Genomic DNA, 21,866 nt, shown 5'->3' on the forward strand with positions numbered 1-21,866 from the left:
GATCATATAAGAGTGAACTTTCAAAAAAGAAAAAAAAAAAAGGCAAGATGACAGAATAATATTAGACAAGATAAAACACTGCAGTTGACAGCGAGGGGCTCTTTGTGCGTGGGCAGCAGAGCAGGAGCCCTTTGCAATACCAAGCTCCAGCGTGAGCCTGGGGTAGGGAGCGGGTGCGGGACGGGCTGAGCGTGACCTCCCTGGAGGGGACGGGTCTGAAATCCAGCACAAAACCTTCCTTTTTTTTTTTTTGGAGGGATCTGCTTTGCAGAGCTTTTTGTAAATCCGTATCCCATCAGGCACGGAGGAGCTGCCAGCGGCCGCTGAGGAAATCACCGGGACGGAGGCAGCTCCTCCACCACGCGTGCGCAGGGCCGGGGACGCCGGGTGTACGAAATCTGCACAGCTCTGCTCAGTTCATCGTCCTTCCTTCCAGGGACAAGGAGGGCAGGGGGAACGCAGGGAGAGGGAAAGCTCGAGACAGCACGTGCTGTACCTCCGGAGAGATCGCTGAGTGTGTTCTGCGCTCCCTCGCTCTGGAAACCTTGTGGAAAAAATGCCAGCGCAGTTTGTAAGCCCACAGGATGTTTGCTTTGTAGGGAGACAGGAGGTCTCTTCCCTCCCTCGGGACTGCCCCGCAGTCAGCTGCGGAGGAGCTGCTTGTAGTTCAGTGCTTTTGCCTCTCTTCCAACCCTTCGCTTAAATTTTTCAGGAAATCTGCTTGCAGTGGTGTCGACCAGAATTGTTCACATCTGAGGGCTTCTTACGCCCTAGCAGTGATTCATGACTTCGCATAAACAGTGATTAGCAGGAGATAGTTGCACTTAGGAAACCTTTTAGCGTACAGACATAAATACCTCCTGCTGCAAACTTAATTCAGGGGGAAATGAAGGCATTCGCACAGCCAGTGCCTCAAAGTAAGAGCTCTCCTTGTCTCATTTCAAAGTCTGCTCTGATAACTGTGTGTCGTTTAGGTGGTGCTAGCGGAGATCTGAGTTACAGCGCTGCCTCTGGGACTCCTCCGGGTGCCACCCTGAGCACGGGGTGATCAAAGCAAGAAGCGAGAGCCGTGCAGGGAGCAGCAGAAGGGCAGGTGGATGCAGGGAAGGAGTCACGGTGATAAGCGAAGGAGTTAAGGCTCGCTCCTCACCCCGTCCCTGAGCCAAGACACCGTCCCGCGGGCCCAGCGGCCGGGCTGACTCACTGGGAGGAATCCGGCCCTTCGAAGGGCTTGGCAGCGCTGTGAAATTACGGTTAAGGGCAGTGGTAGGAGGTGAAGAAGCAGGAGTGTGTTGAAAATGACCCCCAGTATGTTTGGACAGGAACATCTGAGTCCTGCTCTGAAGGGCTGCAGCGTCTGGGCAGATTTCCTTGGGAAACTCTCTAAGAGGGATGAACGCTGCTGACAGCCGGCCGTACACGGCACCCAGATGGACATCTGTCTGGTTCTCCTGCCTCGTGGTTTTGTGTCCTGGACCTGTTAATCGCCTCCTCTTGGGGCCCAGACCTTTAGAAGACGTGGTCCATTGAGCTTCTGCTGCGCTCACGTCCCCACAGCTCCGCTCTCTTCATCTACACCCTTCTCCGTGCTGACTTGGGGCCCCATCCTTCCTTTCTTGTTGTGCTTTAATAACATCACCACCTTCCCTGCCACCTCCTGTGGCTTTGGGCTACTGCCTTTTGGGGGTGCAAACCCTAAGCATGTGGTCAGGTCCCGGAGCCCGGCTGCATAGCGCCCTGCGTGTTCGCTGGGGCCCTCGCTTGGTTTCCCAGCGTCGCAAATTCTCCTCCGTTTATTTCACAGCCTTGCTCTTGCCAGCCGTTGGGTCTGCAGACACTTATCACCGAATCGGTGGTTGTAGGAGCGCCATGGAGCCAAACCAGCCTTTCTGGACTTCCGTGTGGCTGCTTGCGGGTGTTTTCAGCCTTGTCACAGGGTCTGACCCGGAGCGCGTGCCCCTTGGCATCCGCGGAGCGCCAGCCCCAGCACCGCTCCCCTCCCGCGCATGAGCCGTCCCTCGCCGGGCTGCGATCATCGCGCTGCAGCTGGAGGGGCGCCCGCCTTGGATTTCCTGCCTTCCTGTTGAATCAGGCCCCAGTGGGGGAGGCGTTTTCCTTCCTCCCGGAGGTTACGGCCGCCCTGCACATACGCGGGGCCGGAGCATCACAGCGTCGCCGCTCCGCTTGCAGCCCCTCGCTGCCCGTCTGCTCCAGGGGTTTGCTGCCGATGTGACTCTCCCCCGAGTATCTCCGGTCATTGCAGTGCCCTGTGCTCGATAGGGGAGCTTAATGGGCTTGGCAGGATCAAAGCGCTTTCATGGTAAAATGATTATAGCTCCATTTTTTCAGAAAGTAGATTTTCTGTTTCTTTTCTCACTGTCCCTCTCGAAGCAAACCCGGAGTGCCGAAGTGTACTCTCCTGCAGGAAACGGGAGGAGGAAGAGGGTAGAGGTGCTTTCAAAATAAAAACCCGACCGTGCCACCGCCTTTTCTGACTGTGGTATGACCACCGGAATCGTCTAGGAAGCGGTATTGCTTGGCTTCTCTGATTCACTATAAAAATATATCTCCCTGCTGATATGGTTTGGCCAGGAAAACAGGCCCAGCAGTGTGGTGTGCGCTTGGGTTTTTCCTGACTGCCCACTTACGTGGTCTCACCTTTTCCAAAGAACACACAGCACTCGTGTTCGTCGGGAAGCGCCCGGGGGCCTTTTACCAGCAGCGACCTGACCACCACGGTGAGGACGCCAGGCTGTCTGTGGGGGAACACTGACACTTTTACCACCAAAGCTCAGAAAATAACCAGATTTGTTATTGTTTGGAGTTCTTTTATTATTACGATACGTATAGCGTTCTTATATAGCATTTCCCCATTGTTATTTGGGCCCGTCCCAGCCCACACTTGACTGCCAAAGGTTTTCTGGTGCCGCTTGTGGCAGTTCCTCGCTGGTTAACGCCAGCTTTGCAGACCAACCAAGCTGTTACAGGGATGAATTGCTGTGATGGCGTCTACATTGCAGCTCCTCGCTAGTTAGCGCTAAAAGCATGAAGGCAGAGCTACCCTCCAGATGGAGGGCAACCCCTTACAAAAATAAATGAGGTTTGCATACTTTGTTACCCTGGGCTTGTTTCAGCACAGGCACCGCTTTGGTGGGGCGGCACGCGGGGCCGTTGCTGCACCAAACTCCTGGTGGCATCCTGGTAATTCCCCAATGTACGTGGACTTGGCTAATATTTACTGAGTAGTACACTTAGCATGCCACAGAGTGCAAAAAGCTTCGTCGATTTGGCTTTTACTCACCTGCGAAACTCAGTCTTGGGGACTGTGTTTTTCTCGAGGCATCTCAAGCCTCCTAAAAACGTACAAAGTGCAGCGTGCGCTCTCGCCGTGCGCTGCTTTGGGGAGCAGCATGCAGGAGGGAGGGAGGCTGAAAAAAGGGCCAGCCTTTACTCAAGCAAGATGAGAAATGATTTAAAACACTATAAACGACAGAAGTATGTACCTAACTCTGTACATCCCACGTCTTCACAATCTCATCCTGCCTGGCTCTAGGTGCTTCAAGTTCTGGTGATTTCATTTATGGGATAATTAAGGGATTTACCTTTTAAAGGTCTTTGCTTTTGTTTTCAAATCTCCCCGTTGCAGCAGCTGGGCAGGAGCCAAGGGACTTACAGAGCAGCAGGCAGCCTACGTGAGCAGCATTTCCTGGCGGGAGGAGAGGGGCTTTCCCCAACCAGCAGGGAGCTTGAGCCTTCGGGAAGGGCTGCGGGGGCCCCGCAGCTCGCTGGCGAGGATGCTCTGTGTATGTGGCACTGTCCGCCTTTGTCCTCTGCCACATGAGGAGCACACATGTCAAGAAAATGAGAAAAATCACAGTGCTGGGGTTAACCAGCTGGCTTTTATCAGCAGAAATGAACCTCTTTTTCCTCTCTCTCTCTCTCTCTCCCCGCTCTCCAGAAGCCCTTCAGAGGCCGGTAGTGTCAGATTTTGAGCCCCAGGGCCTGAGTGAAGCCGCCCGCTGGAACTCCAAGGAGAACCTCCTGTCCTGCCCCAGTGAAAATGACCCCCACCTCTTTGTTGCACTGTACGATTTTGTGGCGAGTGGGGACAACACTCTCAGCATAACTAAAGGTAAGGCAACTGGGCAGAACGGTATCGGGAGCGTGTGAGAAGACATGGGATGAAAAGCCACTGGGGAGCAACTGAGTTACACACTAAACACTATGGAATTTATTTTTTTTTTTAACTGTGGGAATTCTTTTTAAACAAATACAAATATTTCTTGAAGTCATAACCTTTTAAAAGGTTAAAAACTAGCTGAAGGTTTTTGCGTTGGCCAAGACTGTTTGTCAAAGCTAAGGTCTCCGTTAGGAGCAAGATTTTGAGCTGAGAAATCAAACTAAGCTGACCCTAGAGGCTTGCCTCTGCTGTTTTCATGGTTCTCCAAAATGCAGGCTTTCTTAGAAAAATGACCTTATACAGGTGGTGTTTTCTTGCTCAGTCCTTCTGTTCCTTGTGCAACTCCAAGTTGCATCTATTTACTTTGCTAATCAAAATGATTTTTTACTGTTTATCCGTTCCTGTTGTAGTCAACCCAGTTCGAATAAAATTTGTTGGAACCTTCTCTCAGCTCAAGCAGTATCAGAACTGCTATGGAACTGCACGGGAATTTAACAAACTCTTGAAGCATTCGTGTCACTTTGTTTGGCTTCTGTGGTCCACTCAGGCTTAAAGCAACGCATGTGGTCCCTGCTCGGTCAGATACCTGTTCTTACGGGAGATTATTAAATGATCCATAGGGTAGAAAGAACCCACCCTTTACTCCGCTCCCAGGTTTGCCATGTTTAAATATATTCTCTTGTCCTAAGGTGAAAAGCTCCGCGTCCTGGGCTACAATCACAATGGCGAATGGTGTGAGGCTCAAACGAAGAATGGACAAGGCTGGGTGCCCAGCAACTACATCACCCCAGTGAATAGTTTGGAGAAACACTCCTGGTATCATGGACCGGTGTCGCGTAACGCTGCCGAGTACCTTCTGAGCAGCGGCATCAACGGCAGCTTCCTCGTGCGGGAGAGCGAGAGCAGTCCGGGACAGAGATCTATTTCCCTGCGATACGAAGGAAGGGTGTACCACTACAGAATAAACACTGCATCCGACGGAAAGGTAGGCTGCAGGCTGTCCACACTGTTAACGAAAGCCTTGCTGGTGTACTCTGTCCGCTGAATGCACGAGGTCAAGTAGCAGCAATTGAGCTGTGCAGTTCCGAGCCCCGATCGCAATGTTCAGCATCCGTCGTTACAATAAACTGTGACATTCCAACAAGGCTGTGACAGAACAAGCTTATTCCTTTAGCCAACTGGTGAGGTATAGTGCAGCTCAGTAGCGAAACACTAAGGTAGGAGACACTAGAGCTTACATCAGAGCTGGATGCAACAAATCTTGTCAGTAAGGTATTCTAACAGAGGATTTTCATTGCATGTGTTCTGAAGATAACCTCTTGGACTGCCAAATCAGAACAGTCTGTTGCTGATAGTCCTGTAAATATTAGGGACGGAATACCTTTTGAACTATTCTGCATTATTTTAAACTACTGTTTTGATTTCTCTACAGCACTTCAAGGTGATTATTGAAAACGGGTAGGCACTTCCGTTGTTGTTTGGGCCCTCTTTCTAGTGTTGTATTTTTTTTTTTTCCCTGTATCTTTGTGTACTACAGCAGTGTTGCAATGCCTTGCTTGATGGATGCTGCAGAGAAATGTTAACATAAGTGTAGTTTTCCACAGATTTTCATTTGAATTTCATGGAAACATTTCTGCTGGCATTGGATTTCGGAAAATTTTGTTTTTAATGAATCTATTTTAAGCAGCGTCGCTTTAGATCCTCTGCAGAAGTTGCAGTGTGGGTCTGGAGCATGGCTGCTGATGCTCTTCTTGCCAGCATCTAGTAGTTGACAGATTCTGTGCCATTAAAGTACTTTTAAAAGAAATAAAAAAAAGAGTATAGTATTGTCTTGCTATAGCCAATTTTCCTTCGTCCTGTGAGAGCTGTATTCTTCATACAGCAGAATCTGTAATATAAAAACATAGGGAACAAAGTATATCGTGTTTGCTATTTATCAGACTCGTCACCCTAAAACCTTTAATAAGGTAAACAAATTTTATTAAGTAATGGAATGCTTTTGGCCTGCTTTAGCAAACAGACTGTAATGGAGACAATTGTGATATTATTTAAGGCAATGGATTTCTTTGTTACAGTGCTTGAGTTCTTTTTTCGTTCTGTGCAGACACACTCTGTGGTCACATCAGCCCTGAGAAATGCTGACAGGCTGCGTACTCCGAGGAGTACATGGCAGTCTGGAATATCATTCCTCCTCCTGTCTCTGTGCTTGATAGCCCTTTGATTCACATTGGTGCTGGCAGATGAGCAGTGTTCACAAGCGAACACTTTGAACCGCGGCCTCCTCCTTTTGGTGTAAATAACCGTGTGTCCCTGGTGCTGTAGCACGTTCTCCTTTTTCGCTGTAAAAGGGTTTGGCATATGAAGGCTTTCATCCCCGCAGAGCTGTTTTTATCCCCCAGAACAGTTCTGCAGAGCTACAATAATCTGCTCAGGTCTGTAGTAGCCAGGTTAACTGTTCATTTTCCACAGAGTTGCTTGAATTAGTGTTTTCGACAAAAGGTGCAGGTCAGCATGAGAGCTGTGCCTGCGGGGCTGAGCGAAGAGGTGGCCGCGGTGCTCCCTCTGGCCCTGCCGTCCGCACAGAAGGGGCCATTCACCATCCCCAAGCCTCAGCGCTGCAATTCAGCTTGTTAAATCGCATCGATTTCCATTTGTGTTAACGAAGCGAAGTGCGACAGCTCATCAGGAGCGTGCTGCCAGATGCCTGCCTCTGCTGTCCACCTCCACCCGGAGCTGAGCCAGGGCATGCCATGCTCTTCCAGTGCCATGTCCCAAGCTGCTGAAGCCTAGAAGCAAGAGAGTAAAGAAGTAAAGAAGTAGGAGAGAATGCTAATGTCCCTGCTTTCCCCTTGTGAAACGGAGGCTGCTGCACAGCATCCCTGCTCTGAGCTGCCGGGGCCGTGCTCCGTTACCCATTTCGCAGCCAAGCACGGCTCTGCCGAAGGGCAGCTCTTACCTCCAGCTCCCCGGGCACCTGGGGCTTCCCCAGCCCGCCGGGTCAGTAGTCAGCCTTCTGAGGAATTCACTGCAGCACTCGCAGACATCGAGGGTGAACGGCCTTGGTGGGTGATATCCTGTGACTGCGAGAACAGCGCACGATCGGCGCAAAGAGGTTTTACAGAAATAAGAGGAGCAGCTGCTGCTTGGCGCGGAGGGGGGTCGTGCATCACACAACCTCCTCCAGCCTGTAGGGAAAGTGAAAGAAGTAGGAAGAGATTGGAGATGCATATATCTTAATTTTAGCACCGTTCATATTAAAGCTCTGGGGTTCGGTAACTTTAAACGAGTAATTCATCAGGGCATTTCTTTTATTTCCCACTTTAATGGGTCATATTCTTCCGGACCACCTTTTAACGTTTTTTTTAGGAAGACATTCAAAATGACCTTTTTGGATTTGGCTGGCACAGCGCAGCTAGTAATCTGGTAAACCACTTCCGTGGAACAGAGGCCTTGGGTTTTCCTGCCTTGATGGTACTTGAGGCAAAGCCTCCTGTTGAGTAACCAAACTGAATAAACAGCGCTGTCCAGCCAGTTCTTCAAATCCTGCTATGCTCAGCATGAGGGACACAGGACATGTCTTGACTGAGTCTCTTGGAGCTTCCAGTGGCTTAACAGGATGCAGATTCATTCCCTTCTCATGGATCTTCGTGGGTTTTTTGTGAGGGCTTTTAGTATTGTCTGCTGATGGCAGGGTGAGAAATCCCTTCAGGTTAAGGATGTGTTGCATGGGTCAGTTTAACAACACCCTTACCACCAGTCAGGAGACACGGTCTGATGGTAGAAGCTGTGAATAAACAACTAATTTGTACAAAGCTGAGCAGCCTGGAGCACCTTGGAACAGCACGGCTGTTAGTTTGACTGAAGATGCACGAAAATTGACCAAATAATAAGTGCCAGCCAGGATGCAAATTGCATGAGCCCCTGCGTAACCTCCCGCGCTGCAGAACTGCTGAGTCTGGCCCCGCTTTATGAGTACAGTGAGCAGCACCGGACCGTTTACGTGGGGAAAATGATCCAGTAAGCATCTTGAGCTAAGGCTTGGTGAGCGAGGGCGCTGGAGGAGGGAGGGCGCAGCGAAGCTCGCTGCGTGGCACCGGCAGCGTGCCCTTCATAGCTGCTCCTTGTTGCCTCGTCTTGTGATACGTGCTTCACATTCCAGATGAAGATTTGAACACAGCCTAACTCTGATTTCCAGGAGTGCCGGTAGGGAGAAAGGACTTGAGGTGTCAGTGCTAAGATTTAATCACAGAGAGGGTAGAAAAGCTGCTTCCACAGAACGAACACGCTTGGTGGGTGGCTGGGTGTGCTTTTTCATGTAGGTAGCAGCCTTCCTGTGTGTTCAAGCGTGGAGCCTTGTCCTGGCATCCTGAGCTCTCTTCCCCAACCTGCTGTGGGTTTCTTGTGAAACCTTTGGCCGTTCATTTAACTTCCTTCTCAATCTGTAGCAAGTTCATATCTGTCACACAAAACAGGGATATTTGTAAATTCCACGAGATTTTGAGATCATGGGATGCAAGCCATCATAAAATTGGGGACAGCTTCCTTCTCCACACTTCCCTGATGCTTCCAAGCAGTCCAAGAGTTCAGCATAGTTTTACACGTGCATACTTTTATATTTTAGTCCTCAGTGTAACGTGAACTGCCAGTACCACTGCTAGTACTGCAAGTTGTTCCCAAACAGCCGCGGTTTGTTTCCAGTTGTGGTTACGCTGGCTATTCCGTGGTGGTCTGAAGAACTGTTTGCTTCTTGCCATGCAACTCTAAAAACCTCTCTGAAGGTGCCGCTCTTCTGTTCTCAGAACATCTGTTTTTAAGGTGATTTCACCTCTGATCATGAGTGGTGTTTTTTTAATCGTAGTGTTGGAATGAGACCTGGTCCAGTTACTTCACCAAAACAATATTTGACTCCTTTTGGTAAGGACTGCGCACTGCTCCCCAGGAGGATGTCTCTCTTCCCTTGAGATACAGGTTTCTGTAGGAGTTTCACTGTCAGCAAACGTAGCGAAAGGAAAGAAGCTGCCTCCAGCCCAGCGTATAAAACCCTCCACTCATGCCCATGCACATCCAACAGTAAATGTGCTGTCACCAGAGTAAGTGTTCAAGGAGTTGTTCTGTTCACGTGGCTTACAGAAGGGTTGGCCACTCTGCATCTTCTCCTGCTCTCCAGAGCCCGGGTGCTGTTGCCCTCAGAGGCAATGCTGTTTTAACCAGGGGATGTGATTCCTCAGCAGTGGGAAGGGAGGCTTCTCAGCTAGCTGCCTTTTGTGGGTAACGTTCATGTCCCAGAAGCCTTACAGAGGGCGTTGCTCTGCTGCAAAGAGCAAAGCTTGAGAGCCAGCAGCCACCCTGCACCTCGCAGTAGTCAGTGGCCAATTTGTGGGGCTGTGCACTGCTGTGTAACCCTTTTTGGGTAACGTTGTGTGCCCGAGCTGAGCATTTTTACTTTGCTGTAGCTCTTTCAAGTAAGTCCGTGACATACATAGCTGAGCATTCCTGCCAGCTCTCACAGAATGGTCACCATCTGCACTGAAGCCTTTGCCTCGTTCTCAGAAACTGAAGCAGGAATTTGGGCCAGCAGGATGCCGAGGGGGAGAGGGCCTCTTCCGTGTCACTCCGACTTCCTTGGATGATACAGCTGCTCTTTTCACTCACCTTTTCGTATTCGTAGGGCCAGTGCTCTTGTTTCCTTTGGAACATTTGGTGTTCTCCAATGCCTCTCGTTCTCATTTTGGGTTTTCTGTAGTAAACAGATGCCTGCAAAGGAGGAGCATCTGTACAGAAATTGCCAATCTCCAGATCAAAGGCTCTTTTCCTCCTCTCTGCAAACATTTTTTCTCTATAAATACATCTTCCTTTTCTGTTGGACACGTTCACTTAACACATCTGTGAAGCTCCAGAAATTTCTTTTTCCGTCCAAGAGTTCTGTCTAGGTGGAAGAAGCAGAGTTTGGCCCCAAGTCTGGGATTTGGGGCTGACTGGCGGCCCTGTCAGCTTCCCAAAATTCCAGACAGATGGCCACCACACGTGCACAGACTGAGCTGTTCGGTGCACATCCAGCGAGGCAGAAGGTTTCTCCCTCTCCTTCAGGTGTTGCAGCATCACTTTATTATTATGGTTATTATTACTCTTCTAGCTTTTGTCACTTTGTGTAGCAGAAGTTTGGACTTGAGTATGAAATAGGAAATACAGAGCTGTGTTTATAGGTGTCACTTTTCTACCTTTAGCAGGCTTTTTGGCTCAAAATGGATCCTCTCTATAAATGTTAAAGCGGTAACAAATGCAGGCTGCCATGCCTCACAGTAGGTCCGCACTCAGTGGTAATGATTTTACTTCGGTGTTATTGATCTGTGCCCATCACAAGGACGGAACAGACCAGCTGTCCAGCTGAATGCAGAACACTATGCAGACCTTAGCCCAAAACCAGGGAAGCTACCAGTTTGTTAATGAAACTTCAAGGAGAATTCAGGAAGGTGAAATGTCATAACTCAGACAGGAATAATGTGATCCAGACGCTGAGGTAGAGAACCCGACGGTTCAGAAAACATCACACAATCTGTACTGACCAGCCTTTTGAAAGCAGACATTTCAAGCAGCAGCATGCCAATCGAATGCCATTTGCGGTTATTCCTTCCATTCAGTTTCAGCAAAGTGCATGTATTTGCTGGTGGATCCATGCACTTCTGCAAGTGTTGATCTTTCTCAGCTCTGAGCTTCCGCGAGCTAGTTAAAGAGCAAGTGGAGCTCGTGGCACTGCAGTGTGACTGGAAGCCATGCAACACTTTGATTTCGCGGTTTTAAATGTAGTTTCTGCATACGAATGCTCCGGTGTGCGTGATGTGAATGAGCTTTTCTCTTTCTCCTTGGTCCCTAGCTGTATGTCTCTTCAGAGAGCCGCTTCAACACGTTGGCGGAGTTGGTCCATCATCATTCGACGGTAGCAGATGGGCTCATCACCACTTTACACTACCCAGCGCCCAAACGCAATAAGCCCACTATTTACGGGGTGTCCCCGAACTACGACAAGTGGGAGATAGAGCGAACTGACATCACTATGAAGCACAAGCTTGGTGGCGGGCAGTATGGAGAGGTGTACGAAGGAGTCTGGAAGAAGTACAGCCTTACAGTGGCTGTGAAGACCCTAAAGGTAGGACTCGCATCTCTCAACATTCCGACGTTCCTCTCCTTTCAGCAGGAGCCGAGTTCAGGCTGGCTGCCTTCCCTCAGCCCCACTTGACAGTTTGGGTTGGTGATAGCCCTTAATTTCTGTGCGTAGGCCTGGAATAACAGAGAACCTGAATTGATGACGGTTTTATGTGGCACTTGAAACACACATAACTAAACAGGATGTTAACAGCGCAGTTTTTGCTTCAGAGCAGATGAAACCTCAGAAAAGTAAATAACCGCTGTGATACCTCTTGCATTCAGGGGGTGGCAAAGGTGTGCTGCTCGCAGGTGAACGCACAAAGACAAGCTGGGGCATTAAGGAAAATTGCGGATCGTGACTCAGGCAACAGAAAATTCAAGGGCTGCGTTTCAAGGAGGATCTTAATGTTTTGGTTGTTTGTCTTATGTGGCGTCTTTCGCAAAGACAAGCTCCCTGTGTACCTAGCAGTCTTAAGCAATTGTTCACAGCTGTTTATTATCAAAAGATATTGGAGGGGGAAGAAGTGTATCCAAGCTCAAGTATATTAAAATTCGTAAGAGGCTTTAGTGGGGAACTGGGTAATCAGTTCTGTTTCTGGCTCTGCTCCCTGATTTCTGAGTCTTGGTTTCCTTGCCTCTTGAAATGCAAATAATGCTCCGAGTTCATAAGGTCATTGCTTAATTCATTTATGTTTATAAATGTGTCTTGAGATCTCCTGGCACCATCTACACACATTGCATTCGATTGCTTAATAAGAGTTTATGTTAACTTGACACCATGTTCTCTCTCCTCGCATTGGGATGTGGCTTGAGCTTGCAGAAACAAACAGAAGAAGGCTGTTTGTTTGTTTCTTTTTGTTTTTTGTTTTTGCAATGGAAATTTTGAAGTGGAGAGACCTGCATAGATGCGGTAGTGTCAGGGGAAGAAAGTTTCCTTGATTTGGGGAAAATATTTTTCCCTGACTGTCTGAACGGTGGCTACCTCGGTATTTCTGGGTTGCTATGGCTGCAGAAAGTATTTTCATTTTGGCCTTTTTTGTACTCTGGAGATTCCTTTTGCTGCTCCCCAGTGGAGAAGAGTTCAGTGCCTGCTTGCACAGGCAGCGAGTGACACCTAGTGTTACCGGTGCTCGGGCCAACGCACTGGGACCGACCGCAGGGCTTGCTCGGGAGCACCATGATGCAGGTGGAGCTGCGATGTGACCGGCTTGAACAAAACATCCGTATCTTGAAAAGGAGAGGGAAATTGTGTCCTGAAATGCTAACTTTGCTGCAACATCTCCTTCCGTGGTGTGAGGATGCCTGATGTCTTCAGGTCTCTCGTTTGTGCCCAATTCTAATTGTTGCATTCCTTCGTCTTCTCTCTAAAACCCATCAACAGAGGCACATTTTGTGCGATGCCATCGAATCTCTGTGCATAACGAGAAACCTTAATACAGACCATGGCTGTTTCAAATAGATCAAATAAATATTTAATGAAACATGACTAAAAGTGGTTCATAATGTAATATGGAGCAGCATGTTCCACTGGGGAATGCAAGAATAACCAAAAAGAGAGTTGAGAAACACTTCAGTCTGCAATTATGCACACTAAAACCATCCTTAAAAGCAAATTTATAATCCACCGTCCTTAAATCCATCAGTCTGCTACCTGACAGGTGGGATTATAGCTTTCTTCAAAGTTTTGGGAAATATTTTAAAATCGCATTTATGTTCTGGTTCTACATGGGAAAACAAGCCTTCAGCAGCTTCTTCACAAACACTCAAACGACTCACTTTATCTTCATGTGAGAGAATATTTTTCAAAACTTTACGTGGTTCTTGTTCCCTCCCCATCTACCCTGTGTATCTGCATAAGAAAGATAAAGGGGAGGGAAAGCTAAAAGGAGAAAAAAAATCCCTCCCAGCTTCCTTTTGACTAGCAGGGCTCAGGAAGCCCCATTTGTTGTTCGTTTTTCTGTCATGCCTGAGCGGAGCTCACAGCCAGCACAGAAGGCTGGCTCACCCAAGGAGACGATAAAAGCAGCACCCCGGTTTTTGGTTGCACGTAACCGGGAAGCGCTAGGCAGCGTGGCGGTGCTCGGATGTTTCCCATTTAAATATTTCATTAGGAACTCGGTGTGCTGGGCGGGAGGCAGCAGCGCTTCTGAAGGGGGTGTTACCGTCACACGGCCGTGCTCTGTTCTTGGGGTTTTGCACCTGATAAGGAAAGAAAGGGGCCGCGGCGACTGGGGATGGAGCTTCGTGACCCGCTCCAGCATCATCTCCGGGCTGGATGCAGCCTGCTGGGACCGTGACCCAAACTCGTTGCCCTGTGAGGGCCATTAAATGGCTGAACTGTTGTGAGCTGACCACCTCAGCACATTTCTTCCTGCACACGTCTACCCCGCGTCCATTAAGGCTGCCTTCAAAGGCTGTCTTTTTTTTTTTTCCTTTGTTTTCCCCAGCAGAGAAGCTTGTGATTTAAATCGGGCAACATGCAGGCCAGGTGTCCCTTAATGAGGTTTGTGTAAGTCAGGGCTGAGGCACGGTCCTGTACTTTGCTAGGAACATATGGTATTGCTGGAACCCTTGTATTTGAAGGGAAGATGGAAACTGGTAAAATTCTGCTCTTTGCATGAGATCAGATTTTCAGAGAGATCGCAGTTACGGTAATTCTCTCTGTGCATCCTCCCGATTAATTTGGTCACTGAGAGGTAAAGGACTGAAAACCATCGAGCAGCCGTGCCGAGGAACCACCTTTCCCAGTAGCACACAAAAGATAAGTGCGTGTTTAGGTTCGTTTGGCAACCTGGATTGTTAACCCCGTTTCCTTTGCCAAAGAAAACGGTTTAAAGTTCTGTTCACAAGGCCCTTTGGGCTATTAGTTTTGACAGAGCATGTTCACAAAAACACAGCTGCCAATCAAGTTAATTGGCGACGAATAGCAAATGATGGAATGAAACTGCTCGAAAAAGGTTCTCGTAGCTAACTGCAGAGCAGAGCGCTGCCTGGGTCTTAGAGCAGCAGCCCACTGTTATCATTCTCACCAGCAGCAGTAAATCCTCTCCAATCCATCCTTAAAACACTTCGTCCATGTAGGCTGTCAACATTAATCCACCAACGGAAGAAAAAATATGGATATAGAAAGAAACATTGCTTTAGGAATAGATCTGTATTTTTGCACCACTTTGAAATGACCTTCCGGCCATTTGGGGCATATTTGCTTCAGAATATGGGCCTTTTGAGCCAGATTGGATCTTCCCTGGTTTTCTGTTGTGCCAAGCAACTTCATGGCGCTCAACAAATAGGTAGTGACACATCTGCCCGGAACGGTTACGTCACGGGTCAGATTCTAAATACCAGGGATGAAATCTGTGAAACCTCGGGCTTTCAGTCAAGGAGTCGCTGCCGTCGGCCACGCTGCCCTGTCTGAGGGTGGGCATTTCTTGCTCAGACCCAGTGGAATCGGGGGCTTGCATTTCAGCGGTTGCTCAAGCCTTCGATTGCGGCGTAGCCTTCCTTTTATTTTCACTCGTGTTTCTTTTCTTTCTGTACTGTTTATTTCATTTGGTTTTATTTTCTGTTAGGAACAAACATTTTTAGCTTTTTCCTTTTGAGCTCCTGCTTGGTCCTGTGAGAGGCCCTTCACAAAAGGGATATGGATTTTCTTGCTCTAAAAAGCTCTGTTCCAATACTACAATATGAATGATAAAAATGTATTTTAAAAAATCCTACCAAAAAAAAAAAAAGTTCCCAACTCCCTGGCATTGTGATGTGGCTACGGGGAAAAATTACCTTGAAAAAACTGTGGCTTATGTTGTCACTTTGCTGTTCGTTTTGTGTCCCCATACAAAAAAACTGTTCCTCCTTTGCGCACGCTGTCCTTGCCAAAGCTTTGCTGTTGTTCTGCAGGAAGATACCATGGAGGTGGAAGAGTTCTTGAAAGAAGCTGCAGTAATGAAGGAGATCAAGCATCCGAACTTGGTGCAATTATTAGGTAAGTGATAAATACCAAGCAGGGGGATTTGAACTTAAACCCTTGTGCAGTGATAGGGATGTTAAGGAGCAGATAAGCTGCTTACCATACCAAGGCTTTAAATACAGATGCTTATTGTCTGGCAAAATTCACAATTTGTACCAGTAATACATGATTTTTAATGATCTTGTCTCCCTAACATTTTAACTTGCCAGAGCCTGAAGCAGGAAATTAAACCCCTCTATTAACCAGTTCCAAGCGCAGCTCAGTCTCTCTGCGAGCCCTGTATTTCCCCGTTAGAGGTGTAAATTGCCTTAGAAGACAAAATGCAAAGATGCACTGATATTCTCAGGCGTTCAAACCAAACTTTGTCTTGGTCCTTAGGGGTGTGCACACGGGAACCTCCTTTCTACATCATCACGGAGTTCATGACGTACGGGAACCTGCTGGATTATCTGCGCGAGTGTAACCGGCAGGAGGTGAATGCGGTGGTGCTGCTGTACATGGCGACTCAGATCTCCTCAGCCATGGAGTACCTGGAGAAGAAAAACTTCATTCACAGGTAGGAAGGACACTGAGCACCCCGGAATCTCGAGCACAAAACACCCCTTGATTTATTTTCAGGTTATCCCAGCATTGACTTCGGATGCAGTCCACGTCCTACATTTAAGACACTGCTGTGCTGCATTCTCATCCAGTGCATTGACCTGTCTGTAGGATGGTCTTCTAATTGTTTTTCTCTGTGCTTTTTTTCTTTCTTTTTTTGAAGCAGATGCAGGCTAAAGACATATCAGTACTTTTATAGTTTGGACAAATGCCTTAGCTCTAAATGCTTCCTCAGGTAGCAGGCTCTTAATGGACCAGATAAGCCTCTGCTCTCCCTTGATTCCAACAGCCCTTAAAAACTGCTGCAGGCAGTTGGTGTTGCTGGATGTGGACAGGTGCTCACAGCAAAGCCACCCTCTTAGTGCCACCTCAGCGTGTGTCCGTTCTCCTTTATCTTGCTTTTTTCATCCCCTATGGGGATTGTTTTCCATTATTGACCAGATTGCGTATTTGACTTTAATAAGCATCTTTGCAGTCTTAAAGTCCCAAAGACTCTGACCTTTAAGCGTGCTGCAATTATGGCTAGAGCTTCGCATTCTTCGTCTGTAGAAATGGCCTCCTAGCAATATAATGACACATCCTGTGCGAAGGTTTGAGAGTCGCTGAGTTTAATACAAGATGTTCTCTGTGCCACAGTGTGACCTTTCCTACCCAATTAGCTGGAATATGAAATTAGCACATGTTTTTTTATAGAGACAAATATGAAGATCGTGTGTAAAGTTCTAGGTCTTCCTCTAAGACATGCGTTGCCTTTGCTGCCTGAAAGGCTTGTTTAAATGCTTCTGTCAGTCAATAAAGTGAACGGTGATGCTGCAAATTAAATTTTTTCCACCCTTTGATTTGCTCTGTTGAAAGTATTTCATCCCTTCAGCCTGCAGGAAGTGAACTTTAAAAACTGCTTTGTGTGAGTCCCGTTTGTCTGCTCTCCTGTTCATTTCATTTCCTCTTATTTCTGATGACCCATTTATCTAAAATAAATAGTAGCGTTTTTCCTTATCAGCCACCCCCATACCCACCTACCCAATTATTTTAAGAGTGTTGTCACAATTCGCATCCATGAATTCAAATGCTGGGCTGTGACCTCATTTAATGAATTAGGAAGGAGGAAGAATTTGATTATGAAGGGGAGCTTTTATTTAGACACACATTGTAGTAATCAGCATTGATAAGAAGATACATTCAAAAACATAGTGGAAATTTAATGGACATCTACTAAGATGTACTTTTTAAAATCTGTTCTGGCTGAGCAGAAGAAACAAACAAAAGAAACAGCAGAGTCTGCCTCGTATTTGAAGAACATCTCACGCTTTCTGGTAGAATCAATTTTAGTTCGATGTAACATAATCTGAAGAAGCGTTTTTAGTAAAACTTGGTATTAGGAGGAATGTAATTCTGTGCTTTACATTTTTGTACTCGTCGAGCATTTCTGAGGGTGCTAACAGCACGTCGGAGGCAGGGAGATGGCAAATGCGGCGTGTGCATCTATCACCTGCCAGGGTGAAGGCAGGTGAAAAAATGTGGAGGAAAAGCTCGATTTGCTTATTGCTCAGTCTTTTAAAAATGAAAGTGCTGATAGCAGAGGCCACAATAGGTTTGAAAAGGCCAAAATCTCTCCTGTTTGAAGATCAGGCTTTGAACTGAAAGGGTGAGAAGAAACTGTTGTCTTGCAGCTACCCACGCAGGCTTTCTTCTGCCTCCTTGCAAGGCAGCTGGGGTTGCTGCCTTTATAGGTGCTGTCACCGAGCTGTCCATATGGTCACCAATGGCATTTTTGTGTTGGGTATGAAAACATTGTGTTGTAAGATGTGGTATCCTTGGGAGGAAGGAGAGCATAGCTGGGAATTAAACCTGGTAGTTGAACAGGGACTGGAAGAAGAATTCTGGAGAGTGACTGGTGTTGTCTAGGGTGATGGAAGTGTTGGAGAGGTGGGCAAGAAGCGAGGCATCGCAACTTCTTTAATTCAGTGCTCATCCTCAGCTATTGATAACTTGAGCACTGACATTTCTTTAAATTATTTTTATCCTGAGGGTGGCAGCTTTTATTGAAAATGAGGGGGCTTCTTGAAGCTTTCACTTCACATTAAAAAAAAAAAAAAAAAAAGTTGGGATGACAGTCTTACAAAGCCGGAATGGAAAATAACTTTACCTCTTACATGTATGCGCATAACTCCATAATTTCTGTGTAATACTCTGATCAAAATAATCACATGCAGGCCCAGGCTTCTTCGGGAACAGCAAGTTTCCTTGTTACTGCGAAAAGTGAGATGACAGACCACTCACTTCCTGGTTTTGTTCTTGTTTTTAGGGACCTCGCTGCCAGAAACTGCCTTGTAGGGGAGAACCACTTGGTGAAGGTGGCAGACTTTGGCCTGAGCAGGCTAATGACAGGCGACACATACACTGCCCACGCTGGAGCAAAATTCCCTATCAAGTGGACTGCACCAGAAAGCCTGGCCTACAACAAGTTCTCCATTAAATCTGATGTCTGGGGTAAGAATTTTATGTACAGATGAATTCGGATTGTAGCCTTCTTTTCCAGGGCTGTGCAACGAGTACATTGTGAAACGTTTCAGGAGAGAGCGCGTTCCCTGGTGTGAGCTGTGCTGTTCTGTGAGCTTGTCAGAGTTCAGGGATTAATCTCTGCGAATTCAGTCCTTGAGTGGAAAACTGAGGATGCAGACCTGGCTTTGTATGTTTGAGTCGTTGGCAAGTATGAAAATAAAGGATGCTGTAGTGTTTATAGAAATGTATGGAATGGGGCTGGAGGGCACCAGTGCTGCTGACTTGATAGAGTTCTAGCACAGAGCTATGAAGCAATATATTGTGATATAGCCAGGAAGTTTCAAACTACTTTATGGAGGAAAGTGAGAATCTGGTTCATTTTTATGTTAAAAAATTATGTGTATATCTGTCTAGTGATAGCTCCGAGCTCGTCTTTCTGCATTTTAAAAGAATAATCTTTGGAATGAGATGAGCAGAAACAGAGAGAAAATTTGATGACAAATGGTTATTGAAGAGCCCTGAGGTGCTGGTGATAAGACTAGGCTTAGCTAAATGGAGCTAAATTCTATCAAATCTGACTGTAGAAAATTTCATTGTACTTTTTATCAGCCTTTCTTTGGATTTTATATCTCTGCCATAGCTGATGGTCAAATTCTCAAAAGTGCCCAGTGACATAAGATAGAAGTTGGTGGGACTTGGTCCCAAGGGCACTTGAGAAATGTTATCCTGAGCATCTTTTATATATATATATATATATAAAAAGAACAGGCAGTAGGAAAGCAGCAGTGAAGTTTTCTGCAGATTTGGGGAAACGGTGCAGAGAAAGGCTTCATTTTGAAGGAACTTCTAGGGGACGGCTGATAGAAAACGTTCCAGAGAAGGCAGAGGACAACCCTGCTGAGGTCTGTGTGCCGAGCAAGGTGTTTCTTCTGCTCTGGGCTGGCGTGGCATGGCGCTGGCCGTTGCTGGGTAGCTGCCACAGTCGCCAGGATGCTGCTGAATTGCTGGCGGGGCTGTAGGGATCCCTGTCATATTTAAACAGTGGAGTACTCCGGGAATTTCCAAAAGGATTACTGGGTGTCTTTAATTAAGGTTAGTGTAACCTTGCAGAGTGAGAGTCGGGGCGGTGGATTAGGGGATCTGACTGGAGCACACCAGCCATCCCCAGAGGGCATGACTGCTGCTGGCCATGCCAGGGTTTGGATGCTTTTCACTTCACTGCCTCGAGACAGAAATCAAAGAAAATTGTGCACAGAAATGTCTAATGTAAATTGCCCTTGGTGGTGTTACCATGTAATGTGATGTGATTTCCTTACTTATGCAGAATTGTAATCGCTTTCTCTTCAGTTTAAGGCCAGAATAGGGTGACTGAACTAATTACATGCAGGTTGCTGAACTGGTGTTGAGTCTGTTCTGCATGCCTGACTCCTGGGTTAGCTGCCTGACCCTGGCGCTGACCTGCACCGGGTTCTGGGACTTGAACGCCTCGCCTGGTTTAAAACCTTTTTGTGCTCTCCCTTTTGACTGTTCAGCTTTCCCCGTGACCAAAATGTCTCACCCAGCCATTGTCTCCTTCGTAGCAACTGCTGAAGATCTCCTCTTGCTGCTGGGTCCCCACTTTCCCCTCCAGTCTGCAGCTAAACAAGGGCGCCCCAAAAACCACCGAGCTATTAAAACGTGCGAGTCCTCTAGGGAGAGGCTGCAGATGAGAGGAGCTGTCAAATTGAGAGAGAGACTGCAGTGCAGCAGCGAAACAGTTTCAGCTAATCCACTGTGAAGTCTCTTAATTGTGCCTTTAATAGGACTTGAAGGATCTCAAGGCGTTCAGGTTTGAGACAACTGATACATTGAAAATTAGTCTAATTCTACCCTGTCATATCTCAGGAAACTTGTCTGTGCTGACGACGGGGCTCGTTACGCTGCTTTAACATTTAAGCTGCTGCCGAGCACGGGATCTGAGCCACCCAGAACTGGTTTAAGTGCAGCACTGTTTAGTGACTACTCCCACTAAACATCCTCTCAAATTGAAAATGAAAACAAAGCTTATCGATTTTTTTTTTCCCCACTGCAGCTTTTGGTGTTCTGCTGTGGGAAATCGCGACCTACGGCATGTCCCCGTACCCTGGGATTGACCTGTCTCAAGTCTATGAGCTGTTGGAGAAAGACTACCGCATGGAGCGCCCTGAAGGCTGTCCTGAGAAAGTCTATGAGCTCATGAGAGCGTGTAAGTTTTCTTCAGCCCTGCAGATGGAAATGCTGCTGTTTAGCTCTGCAGAGATGCAGTAGGAGTGCCAGGATCTGGCCACACGCAGCCAGACACTAGAAACCCTCTGCCAGTTGTAGTGGAGGTGCAATGCTGTGTAGAAGTGCTCGCTTCAAACGGCTTTCCCCAGAGGATGAAAGCACTGCGAAGCCGGCCGTCCTTCTCTGCTGGGAGTACGTGGGCCTTCGGGAGGGGTTTGTTGTTCAGCTCCATGTTTTCTGTCTCCTTTTTCCTGACAGCTTAACAAAAAGCTTGTGCTCCAAAGGTGAAGCAGGAGTTTGTTAGGCTTCTTAAGGGACCGAGCATTGCTCTTCCACTGTGGCCTTCTGGTACATGACTTTTGTAGTGCGATAGATTTTTCTTCCAGGGGTGCTCAGCACCTACTGTTACTTTGGCTCAGTGGTGGTTGCAGATATCCAGCGCCCTTCAAATCAGGTTTCCAGTTGATGTTTTCTCTCGGCCATTTTATAAAAAGGGAGTTGTGATAGCTAGCACCTCCTGGCGTAGCGTAACGAATGTCCAGTGCTGGGGGGCAGTTCTGAGCCGTGGTGTTTTTGCAGGCTGGCAGTGGAGCCCCTCCGACAGGCCTTCCTTTGCTGAGATCCATCAGGCATTTGAGACGATGTTTCAGGAATCCAGCATATCGGACGGTAGGTCTTGGGTCAGGTAGTTCCAGGGATGGGACAGGGGGCACTCATGTCCTTAACTCTGCACGTAGCTTACAGGCTGCTTTGTGGTGACGTTCAGCCATGGGTTCCAGTGCCTGGTGTAAACGGTGCAGAAAGCAGACATACCCTTACGTGGGGGCTTCTTCTGGGTCTGATTTTAAAGGGCCAAATGGCTGAACAACCTTAGGGAACTTCTGCTTTGTGGTGTTTGCTTTTCTTTTATGTAATTGACTCTGAGCAGTGCAATAGTTTTTATATTGTGTCTGTTACAGTGATTTTTTTGTTGTCTGTGTATTGCAGAGGTGGAAAAGGAATTGGGAAAGAAGGGCATGAGGAGCGTAGTGAGCAATTTCCTCCAGGCCCCAGAGTTACCAACCAAAACACGAACGTCAAGGAGAGCTGCTGAAAGCAAAGATGCCAACGAGGGTTTGGAGACTGCACATGCTCGAGGCCAGGGGGAATGTGGTAGGTTTTAATTAAAGTCATTATTCCTTCAGGAAATACAGGGGAAAACAAAATGCACATCCCGGTCTTCACCTAGGAAAA

The 21,866-nt window shown here is 47.5% G+C and overlaps 1 protein-coding gene across 5 annotated transcripts in view; it reads left to right on the forward strand.

Moving 5' to 3' along the window:
* The window catches only part of ABL1 (ABL proto-oncogene 1, non-receptor tyrosine kinase), a 75,739-nt gene that overhangs the window by 47,681 nt on the left and 6,192 nt on the right, over positions 1-21,866 (forward strand). For all 5 annotated transcript variants that reach the window (XM_040531161.1, XM_040531160.1, XM_040531162.1 and 2 more), the window contains 9 exons: positions 3,959-4,132; positions 4,870-5,165; positions 11,052-11,324; positions 15,218-15,302; positions 15,666-15,843; positions 18,193-18,377; positions 20,461-20,613; positions 21,213-21,302; positions 21,621-21,785. In XM_040531161.1, coding sequence (XP_040387095.1) covers positions 3,959-4,132; positions 4,870-5,165; positions 11,052-11,324; positions 15,218-15,302; positions 15,666-15,843; positions 18,193-18,377; positions 20,461-20,613; positions 21,213-21,302; positions 21,621-21,785 — 1,599 coding nt within the window. The remainder of the gene's footprint in view (positions 1-3,958; positions 4,133-4,869; positions 5,166-11,051; positions 11,325-15,217; positions 15,303-15,665; positions 15,844-18,192; positions 18,378-20,460; positions 20,614-21,212; positions 21,303-21,620; positions 21,786-21,866) is intronic.

Source organism: Cygnus olor, chromosome 19 (genome assembly GCF_009769625.2).
Source record: "Cygnus olor isolate bCygOlo1 chromosome 19, bCygOlo1.pri.v2, whole genome shotgun sequence".
Lineage (NCBI taxonomy): Eukaryota > Metazoa > Chordata > Aves > Anseriformes > Anatidae > Cygnus > Cygnus olor.